Source organism: Silurus meridionalis, chromosome 24 (genome assembly GCF_014805685.1).
Source record: "Silurus meridionalis isolate SWU-2019-XX chromosome 24, ASM1480568v1, whole genome shotgun sequence".
NCBI classification, from domain to species: Eukaryota; Metazoa; Chordata; class Actinopteri; order Siluriformes; family Siluridae; genus Silurus; species Silurus meridionalis.
In genome coordinates, this window is record NC_060907.1 from 20,805,992 (window position 1) to 20,817,094 (window position 11,103).

An 11,103-nucleotide genomic window follows, 5' to 3' on the forward strand; every position below is an offset into this window, starting at 1 on the left:
AGCGATTGAACATGAGGTGTGAGTTTATCTGTTAAATATCTCGCACAAGGTTTTAGGACGGTGACTCACGATCCACAGGCCATCAAATGGAACCTTGCTGTGAAAGTTCTGCAGGTTCTGGTACCACCACTCGTGTGTGTCGGGGTTGGAGAAGTCTGGGAACGCTGTAAGTCCAGGCCACACCTGAGGAACACAGAGAAAAAGAAGCGAATCCTTATAATAAACTCTTACAATTAAGTCATTCGGTCTCTATAACATCTCCCTGGTGTTCACCTTCCCGATCAGCGTTTCTCCAGTGGAGCTGTTGATGAAGACCCCCTTCTTTATTCCCTCCTCGTACGGCCCATAGGTACCTGCAGGCTGAGTACTGCTGATCCCCGGGTCCTGAGATGGAGAGAGGAGCAGAGAAAACACGCTTACTCAGCAGAACAACAGAGGACGAGAACAACAACAGATACAAATGATGGAAAGACAAGAGAAAAGAAAGAAAAGCAACCCGGAAAGACATCCAGATTTAGAAAGAAAGAAAGAAAGAAAGAAAGAAAGAAATGTCTCGCTCAAATTTATATATATACACAGTGCCCTCCACAATTATTGGCACCCCTAACAATTCCTTTGAAAAATTTAATTGTTTTTTTTTTTTTATATATTTTTCTGTAGTTGCTAAGGTTGGTCAGGGTATCTAGGGACTTTTAATTAGTAATTCATGATTTCCTGTTTCCCTGGGGTATAAATATGACGTGACACAGAGGCCTAATTCTCTTACCCATTTGTCAACATTTCAAAGACAAGAGAACACACCATTCAAGTAAGGCAGATGTGTGTCGACCTTCATAAGTCAGGCAATGGCTACAAGAAAATAGCCACTCGCCTTAACTTGCCGGTATCTACAGTCAGAGGAATCATTAAGAAGATTAAAACAACTGGAACAGTGACAAACAAGGCTGGAAGAGGTCCCAAGTTTATCTTGCCACAACGCACAGTGAGGAGGATGGTAAGAGAAGTAAAAAAATTTCCCAAGCTCACCGTCACAGAATTGCATCAAAGAGTGGCATCTTGGGGTCACAGAGTCTCCAAAACAACCATCAGACGCCTCTACATGCCAACAAGCTGTTTGGGAGGCATGCAAGGAAAAAGCCTTTTCTCACTAACACTCACAAACGTAAACGCCTGGAGTTTGCTAAGCGGTACTGGGACTTCAACTGGGATCGTGTGCTTTGGTCAGATGAGACTAAGATTGAGCTTTTGGCAACAAACACTCTAAGTGGGTCTGGCGAAACAAAAGATGAGTATGCCGAAAGCACCTCATGCCCACCGTGAAGTATGGTGGAGGATCTGTGATGCTGTGGGCCTGTTTCTCTTCCAAAGGCCCTGGGAACCTTGTTAGGGTGCATGGCATTATGAACGCTTTGAAGTACCAGGATATTTTAAATAAAAACCTGATGGCCTCTGCCAGAAAGCTGAAGATGGGTCGTCATTGGGTCTTTCAGCAGGATAATGATCCAAAACATGTGGCAAAATCTACACAAAAGTGGTTCAGCAGTCACAAACTCAAGGTCCTCCCATGGCCATCTCAGTCCCCAGACCTCAACCCAATCGAAAACCTGTGGGGCGAGCTAAAGAGAAGAGTGCATAAGAGAGGACCCAGGACACTGGATGATCTAGAAAGATTGTGCAAAGAAGAATGGTCAAAATCCTCTCTGTGTTCTCCAATCTTGTGAAATGTTATAGGAGGAGATTAAGTGCTGTCTTGTTGGCAAAAGGAGGTTGTACAAAGTATTAACATCAGGGTGCCAATAAATGTGGCACACATGATTTCAAGTTTTTTTTTTTTCTAAATGTGTGATTTTTTTTACCACCAAAGTAATGTACTTAAATAAAAGGTTGGATTTTTCTCTTTTTTTGCATTTGGGTTCTATGTTGTTTTAAAAAAAAGGAGAATTTTTAGAAGTCCACGACCACATCTTAAACAGGGGTGCCAATAATTGTGGAGGGCACTGTATAATAGATGATGTGTACAGGTTAATGTGTGTGAGGGTGTACAGGTGAACCCAGGGTATGAGGTAAATGGTGTTTAGGTGTACAGGTGTAAAGGTGATCTCAGGGTACAGGCTTAATGGTGTAAAGGTATACAAGTATAAAGGTTCACAGGTATAATGGTGTGAAGGTGTAAAGGTGTGAAGGTGTGGAGGTGTAAAGGTTTACAGGTGTAAAGGTTTACAGGTATAAAGGTGTGGAGGTGTAAAGGTGTGAAGGCGTGGAGGTGTAAAGGTTTACAGGTATAAAGGTGTGGAAGTATAAAGGTGTGAGGTGTAAAGGTGTGGAGGTGTAAAGGTAAAGGTGTGAGGTGTAAAGGTTTACAGGTGTAAAGGTTTACAGGTATAAAGGTGTGGAGGTGTAAAGGTGTGAAGGCGTGAGGTGTAAAGGTTTACAGGTATAAAGGTGTGAGGTGTAAAGGTGAAGGTGTGGAGGTGTGAAGGTGTAAAGGTGTAAAGGTGAAGGTGTGGAGGTAAAGGTGTGAGGTAAAGGTGTGAAGGTGTGAGGTGTAAAGGTGTGGAGGTGTAAAGATGTGGAGGTGTAAAGGTGTGAAAGTTTGAGGTGTAAAGGTGGAGGTGTAAAGGTGGAGGTGTAAAGATGTGGAGGTTTAAAGGTGTGGAGGTGTAAAGATGTGGAGGTAAAGGTGTGGAGGTGTGAAGGTGTGGAGGTGTGGAGGTAAAGATGTGGAGGTGTAAAGGTGTAAAGGTGTGAGGTAAAGGTGTGAGGTGTAAAGGTGTGAGGTGTAAAGGTGTAAAGGTGGAGGTGTAAAGGTGTGAAGTTTATAGGTGTGAGGTGTAAAGGTGTGGATGTGTGAGGTGTAAAGGTGTGGAGGTGTAAAGGTGTGGAGGTTTATAGGTGGAGGTGTAAAGGTGTAAAGGTGTGATGTGTGGAGGTGTAAAGGTGGAGGTGTAAAGGTGTGGAAGTTTATAGGTGTGGAGGTGCAAAGGTGTAAAGGTGTGAAGGTGTAAAAGTGTGGATGTGTGGAGGTGTAAAGGTGTGGAGGTGTAAAGGTGTGGAAGTTTATAGGTGTGGAGGTGTATAGGTGTGGAGGTGCACAGGTTTAATGGTGTTGAGGTGTGTGGTCACCAGGATCATGACGTAGCGCTGGTTGTGGAGGTGCAGGTCTTTGAGGAGGTCTGGCAGTGTGGAGAAGCTCACAGGGTTGAAGGTGAAGTCCAATGCGCGGTCCATGTAGTCAATATCGTTCCACTGTACCTCCTGAAACAATCATACAACACAACCTTCTCCTTCATAACACACACACACACACACACACACACACACACACACACACACACACACACACACACACACACCTTCTCCTTCATAAACACACACACACACACACACACACACACACACACACACACACACACACACACCTTCTCCTTCATAAACACACACACACACACACACACACACACACACACACACACACACACACACACACACACAGTGTACCTGTGGTATTCCATAATTCCTCATTTCTTTCACCACCTCCCATGTTTTGTTGCTGGAGTCGTAACCCCAGCGACAGAGGTGATACCCCAGAGCCCAGTACACCGGCATCGCAGGTCTTCCTGAAGAGAAAAGACGGAAAAAGCTGTAGGATTGTAAAATATTCGCAATCTGTAGTAAAATAGGACACGCTGTGCTACAGAAGGTGTGTGTGTTTAAATACTGCAGTGTGAACCACTGAAACCTTCTCATCATAATTATCATGTTGTGAACGTTCCACTGACCTACGACCTCCAGGTACTCCGACACCACAGAGCTCGGATCAGGACCAACAAACACATAGAGGTCCAGAATTCCCCCGATGGTGCGCCAGGTGAGAGCAGGAGCAGGCTGAAGGACAACATCTACACACACATGATCACACGGGGCTCTTAAAATAAACATGTTTCCTTTTTAGAAAAAAAAAATCACTCTTGCTGAACACAAGAATATCTGTGAAAACCTTTTTACTGCATTTTACTGCCAAATATCATCAAAATAATAAATAAATAAATCATCAATAAAAATACATTGATTTTAAATGACTTTAACAGTAAACACGCCGATTATTGTTTATGTTTTAGTTTAAAATGATCCAAAACTTCAGGAACTTTCTGTCGTGTTCTTTAACCTGAATCTCCTCATCCCTCGCTCTTTCTCTCCGTTCCTCCAGTTTTCATTCTGCTGCGTCTCCTGTCTTTTTTTTTTTTTTAACATTTGCTAAATTCAGCCTTTTTTATATTCCGGATTTTTATCCCGATATTCTGACTTTTTTTCTTATAAACATGCAACATTTCTGGTGCATGTTGTGGTCCTGAAGTGTGAAGATGTTGGAGCATGAACGAGGCTCCTCTGATTCATCAGTCAGAGTTCTCTCCAGGATCAGAGGCTCAGTTTAATACCATGTGATTCTCGATTTCATTTTTAATGTGTAAAACTTTCTGTCTCTACAGACGGGTGACGCTGCCCGATCCGTGAAATAAAGTCAGAATGGAGAGAAATAAAAAGCTGAAACGAGCTTCTATAGTGTTTACTGTCCAGAGCGCTCCAGAGTTTTGCAGGTGGTGCGTCAGTAATAATGGTCCGTGGGGAAACACACTGCTCTGTGAGCATCGAGGAAAATAATTTGCAGTTTTGAATTTGAATTAGTCGAGTTATTCGAGGAATAATTTTAGTTTCTGCTGAATGAGATGATCAGATGGCTTCCAGAACATTGCAGGAAGGTATGAGAAAGGGAAGAGCGTTAATAAAAGAGGAAGAGAAAACAACAAATCTTATCGTTTTATAAGTTTATCGTACGCCTGCTTTCATTCTGCAGCAATAAAAACTGCTCAAAGTCCAAAGTTTAAAATAAAGTCACTTTTATTACACTTCATACTGATCACACACACACACACACACACACACACACACACAGTCTCACCCATAGCGTTGCTGTTCAGCAGGAAAGAGCCGTGTGACAGTCCATCAGCCTCCATGAGAAGATAAAAAGGATGAGCTCCGTAGAGGTTGATCAGCTCCTACAGGAACACGAAACAGTAGAACAAAAAATCTGATCAGATTTTGAAAATATTACTCAATTTAGCATCTCCACCCATATCACCGTAAAAACCCATATTTATTTCTATTTATTATATTCAATGATACGTGTTGGTCTAATTCACTACACGTTTACGTGTATTTATTGGACGTGAGTGCTGTATATCGCTAATTAAGCACTTATATAAGTATTTATTTAAAAGCTCAGAATTTAGGAATAATATCTGAATCTGTTATAAATAAAGAAGATCCTGTGATATCCAAGCTCTTAGATTCACATCAGGACAGAAAAGGGTTCAAATTAAATCTAATTCAAAATCTGATATTAATAATAATAATAATAATAATGATAATAAAAAAAAACACAGTTGTAAATTAAAGGTCAACTTTATCAGTTTTTCAGATGAATTAATTGTTAAAACTATCGCAAGAATCCATACCTACAGTATAGTTTTTCCAGGTGGTGTTATACAGTAAGAGAGCACCCTCTAGAGGTGAATCACTGACACCATGTGTTTGTTATGTTGAAGTGTATTACAGTGGTACCGTGACCTACGAGTGCATTAATGTACGAGTTTTCTGAGGTACGAGCGGTCACTCTGTGGATTTTTTGCTCTGTTACATGAGCAAAAAAAACAAGACGCCGCTGCTAGATGGCGAAGCCAGAAAGCGAAGATTGTGACCAAAATTAAGATAAGCAAAGAAGAAAAAGTAAAAATGTAAAGTTTAGGGAGATATCAGAATCGGTTCACCTCTAATGTAAATTACTGAACAGATAAACAGTAAACTGATCATGAACAATCGTTCTCTACATCGTCACCACGGTTCAGAGCGTAACAACAGGCCCAGGCAGTGTGTGTGTGTGTGTGTGTGTGTGTGTGTGTGTGTGTGTGTGTGTGTGTTCTCACTTCAGGAGCTGCATCTCGAGCCCACATGGTGAAGGTGCTCCACTGCATGTCATGCACCAGGTTGGAGCGATGTTCTCCGAGACCATAGAGGAACTTTGAAGGTAAAGCTGTAGACATCTGCAGGAACTGATCAGCGTAGAAGAGAGGAGCTACTGTAGTGTTCAACCTTCAGACAGAGAAGACCACAATTATATTACAGTGTAGTGTAGCACAGACTCATGTGACCACACACACACACACACACACACACACACACACACACCCCTTCATGGAAATGAGGAGAGTACAGTGTTAGTATACAGTATGGTGTAGATGATATAAGATCTGCTGCAATGTTCAGCAGGACTCACAGCACTGCTCCGTTCTGCCTTCTCTTCACTATAATCCCGAACGGCTGTTTGGAGAACTCCACAGTGTACAGGGGATTTGGAGCTCTTTTCCCCACCACAGGAACCTCTATAGGAACCTGGAACCTCTCCTGTGCTGGATCTGTTATCTGAGGAACACACATGCTGCAGATTCGAAACACAAAAGCAACAGATTTGGACTTTACGACTAAAATAAATCAAACCAGTCTCTCACCCTGAGACGCAGCCGGCTGTTTGACTCGTACAGCACCTCCAGCTTCAGGACCTCGATATCTTTTGGATAATACGTCTTCTGAGTACGGAGCAGCTTCCCGCTCATTCCCGTCTCGGTGTCGTTAACGGACACCAGCATATAGGACGGGAATTCTGTGGGATAGAAGCACCACGGGACGCCGCTCTTCTCCTCGGACGCTCGGGTAAAGCAGCAGTTCCTGGCGTGACACATCTCCTCGGTCACCACGACTCCTTTTTCCGGGTAGCAGTCGAACCTCCAGGATTCGGGAATGACGGAGCAGGATTCTGGCTGTGTCCGGTTCTCCTTGCTGGGAGGACCAGCGTGGGGTGGAGGACGGCGAGTTCCTACAGAGGGCGTGCTACGCAGCCAAAGGACGGTTCCCAGCAACCAGATGCCGAGGACTACGAGGATGAAGCCTCCTAAGATGAGCAGCGCAGCAGTGACAGAGCAACGAGGCCTCCGGGTCAGCAGGGGGCGCTCTGCATCCTCTACCTTCATCTCACTGTCCTGATGATCATCATGAGCCTGAAGTAACGGCACTCCAGAGAAGTGCACCTCCTCGGGGGTTAATCTTTTATATGACACCATGCTGAGGAGCTGAAAGCAGAGCACCAGGTTTACTATAAACACGTAAACACCGCATGTGGTCCATTATCTACACTACATCACTTATTCTCACATGACTGACGCTGCAGATGTGTTAAAGGTTGAAAAAACCCTGTTTTTTATTTAGCTGCAGGAAGAAGAGGAAGTGAAAATCATGTTCTCGTGTGGTGGAAATGCTGAATGTTGAAGATCGGTCACAAGACTGAGTGAAACGCTCTGCGTGTCCAGTGCATGTCACCCTGAAGATAAAACACCAGTACAAAGTAACGGGGTCTATTTGCTCTCCTCTATGATGTGTAAGCTGCTCTGTCCTGAAGATGTGGGAAAAGATCAGACTTTACCCCTGACAGAGCACTGACTCTGGAGACGCCTTCCATAAATACTGCAGAAACATCTCACACCTGTAACCCCTGCATTATTAATGCCTCTATGACCCACCTCACTGAGTCGACTTTTTTTGTAAACTGCTGCTTTAGTATTTTTAGGAAAGACTTCCTGCAGTTTTAAGATCTAATTATAGATTTTTATTGTTGATTTATTATTAAGATTTTTTGTTTTACATTTTAATGGATAAAATCCATCTTAATGAATGATTCAGTCCGGTGTCGGTTCCTGTCCCGGAACTGATTCACTTTATCGCGCAGCTTGTTAGCGGTTAAATCATCAAAATAAACTTCAGATCTAATTATAAAAACACACCTTTAATATTAACACAACCTAATAAAGATATATTTACCCTGATTTCTCACATATGAAGGTAAAAGAGACACTAAACTGATTAGTGATAATTAATGCTGTTTATTTATAAAGATACAATCCCTGTTTTATTCAGATTTAAACTGAACACCCTGTCCGCCATAAACACCAGTTACACTGACTTCTGCTCTTAATGATGTTAATAAAACATGAAGAACATCTGAATATAAAGTAGATTACCGTGTGAATGAGGACAGAGAGCAGGTGTGTGTGTTACATGGCAGAAAGCAGCAGGAACCCGGACTGTTTACACACTCGCTCAGGGGCTCTGGAGATGTGTTCAAACCTGCAGCTGCTTCACGCCTGCGCACATCGAAGCCCGGAGCAGCAGCTACTGATGAGAAGAACGAGTCTTTAATGTGACTCAGAAGAACGAGTCTTTAATGTGACTCAGAAGAACGAGTCTTTAATGTGACTCAGAAGAACGAGTCTTTAATGTGACTCAGAAGAACGAGTCGAACCAAAGAGTGATTCGTTCATTTGAAACGAGTCTTCAATGTGAATCATAAAATGAGTCGTCTTAAAAAGTGATTCTTTTATTTGAAACGAGTCTTTAATGTGACTCAGAAGAGCGAGTCGTCTCAAAGAGTGATTCTGAGAGTGATTATTTATACATTTTTTTGTTATTTTTTAGGTTGATTCCATATGTTTATTATAAATTTCTTCTACATCTTTGTTGATGTTCTGAACATCGTGGATTGAAATTCTGATAGCTGTTAAAAATCCGAGTGGATAAATAGACCAGAATGTGCGCAGGACTGCGCGCTCTGTAGTGTTCGAACACACCTACAGTCATCTTGCTCTGTATTCTACAGAACTACTCTGCCGCCATCTGCTGGATCGGATCGCATTTAACATTTATTATAATAATAATAAAAAAAAGAGGATAAAATTAAAGTGAAACAACTGATCTTTAAAGATTAAAAACTTCCTTCCGTTTAGACTTTGATAAAGTTAAAACACAAAGCTTTAAAAACTTTCTTTCACATAGAATATTTATATATAAGATATAATATTTAATATCTATTATTGTAAATCTCTTGTTATGGTTTAACAGATTGAGAACTCGGCAGCTCGCATTATTACCAAAACTCCTTCATCTCCACACATTATTCCGGTTTTAATTCCGGTAAAGATTCTCATTGACTTTAAAATCCTTTTTCTCACTTTAAGGCTTTTCACAAACCTCTTCCTCTTTTTATTTTCATGTTCCTTCTCCTTCTCTGTGTTCCCTTAGCTCTTCTCGCCACCATGGGGCACAGGGTTTTTCGACTCTGGAACTCTTTACCTGCAGACATTAGAAACATCGACACTCTGTTTATAAATCTAGACTTCAGTCTCACCTGTTTAGGATTCTCTCATACTCTTCCTCCCTTCACTCTTCCTAAATCCTATTGGCCCGTTACTCAGTCACAGTCATTCTCTTAAGTCTTCTGTAATTGCTGTTTGTATTTGTCGTATGCTGTAAACATTGTTTATATATTTCTTTTGTAACTTGTTGTGCGGTGTCATAAGTGTTGAGAAAATATTATTATTATTATTATTATTATTATTATTATTATTATTATTATTATATTTTTACTATAATACAAAGAACGTGTAATGACTCACTTTTTCCACAAGATGGAGACAGAGGTCAATTCAAGCCCTTTCATGGATTCAAGTCTGGGCCTGATTTCTTTCTTACTCACCTTGTAGATTCATGCAGGAAATCAGGGACCTTCAGGGCAGTCAGGTGATCACACAGAGGGACACGCCCCCTAGATCTGATCACAGTTTGTGATGATGGAGGCTCATAGGCTTACAGTTAGATGCAACTCAGTCAGTCAGTTAGATTTATTTGTCTAAAACTGAGACTTGTACGACTGTGTACATGTGATTCATGTCAGTATTTATTTTTGATATCAGTAAAAAGAAGTGTTGAGTCTAGAGGAGGCACATCTTCCATAATCCATTAATATAATGCACTTACAATCATCCAAAGACTGTAGTAGTACGGTTATTACACACACACACACACACACACACACACACACACACACACACAGCTGCTGGGTTTAACACACAGAGGTCATTAAAGACCCTAAATACATGCTGCTGTTGTTGCTGCTGTGTAAATATTTCACTTCTCACAACTGTTTAGGTTTTTATAATCGCAGCCGCTCGGATCGTCTCTGAACACATGCCGCCTGGACGCCAGGGTTTTTTTTTTTTTTTATCAGAATGCTCTGAAGGAGTTCTGATTGCTTCCCGGAGTTATGGATAGAACACACTCCAGAGTCTGGCGCTTCTATAAACGCCAGGCCACGTGACACGTGAAGTGTCTACTCATGACGTCAGAGCGGCTGATGATCCGAGAGTCGAATATAAACCTGATTTCAGTTTTAATGAGAGACACTTTAGAGGAAATCAGCTGATCAGCTTTTATTTATTTAAATGAGGTGTCAAGTATTTACATATTTAAATAACGCAGTCTTTACCTGCTGTTTATTTCACTATGACAGGAAAAGATGTTAGTAGTTTCGAGGTTACGGTTTTGCTCCTTCATCTTCATTTCATCATGAAAACTACTTTATAGTTCATTATAAATACACTAGTTAGTGACTGTGATGAAGAAAGAGGAGAGAAACAAAGGATGGGGGAATAAAAGAGAGAAGAAGACAGAGAAGAGGGAAAAATGTAACATTAGAGGAGAGGAAAGAGGAAAAAGAATATGAATGATAATTATAAAGTGGGTGGAGTCCAGAAAAAGTGTTGAAATCAACTCGTTTCTTTGTGTTGTGATATTTATATTATACTACAGTTTGAAGAAGACGTGTTCTGAAAAATGATAAAAAGATCAATAAATGAGTGAAGCAATGCAGCATGACTCTGAATATGAGAAACTTTCTCAACTTAAATATTAACGAACAGCTGGATGTAAAGTTCTGGCCCTGAATCACACACAGTCTCCTGTAATCTACTAAATCAAGGAGTTACATAAAATAACCTGAACACATTCAATAACTGAAATCCCCCATTATGCAGAATCTACTCAGTGATCTCTCTTTTTTGTTGGAGACAACAGACAGGCAACAGACAGACGGCAGTCAGACGGCAGACAGATGGCAGACAGATAACAGACAGGGTCACCATTCTCTGTCTTCCAACAACACAA

General features: G+C 41.4%; 1 protein-coding gene across 2 annotated transcripts in view; it reads right to left on the minus strand.

The window, feature by feature from the left end:
- gaa2 (alpha glucosidase 2) overlaps positions 1 to 8,282 on the minus strand; it is a 14,100-nt gene extending 5,818 nt beyond the window's left edge. The window contains exons 1-10 of one of the 2 annotated variants that reach the window (XM_046837210.1): positions 8,127 to 8,282; positions 6,564 to 7,181; positions 6,332 to 6,477; positions 5,982 to 6,147; positions 4,958 to 5,054; positions 3,780 to 3,899; positions 3,499 to 3,617; positions 3,124 to 3,255; positions 274 to 384; positions 70 to 183 (exon numbers count right to left, since the gene is read on the minus strand). In XM_046837210.1, the coding sequence (XP_046693166.1) occupies positions 70 to 183; positions 274 to 384; positions 3,124 to 3,255; positions 3,499 to 3,617; positions 3,780 to 3,899; positions 4,958 to 5,054; positions 5,982 to 6,147; positions 6,332 to 6,477; positions 6,564 to 7,172 (1,614 nt within the window). In that variant the 5' untranslated portion in view covers positions 7,173 to 7,181; positions 8,127 to 8,282. Of the gene's footprint in view, positions 1 to 69; positions 184 to 273; positions 385 to 3,123; positions 3,256 to 3,498; positions 3,618 to 3,779; positions 3,900 to 4,957; positions 5,055 to 5,981; positions 6,148 to 6,331; positions 6,478 to 6,563; positions 7,224 to 7,316; positions 7,420 to 8,126 lie in introns of those variants that run through there. The other variant, XM_046837209.1, reaches the window with a different exon arrangement.
- Positions 8,283 to 11,103: the final 2,821 nt, after the last annotated feature.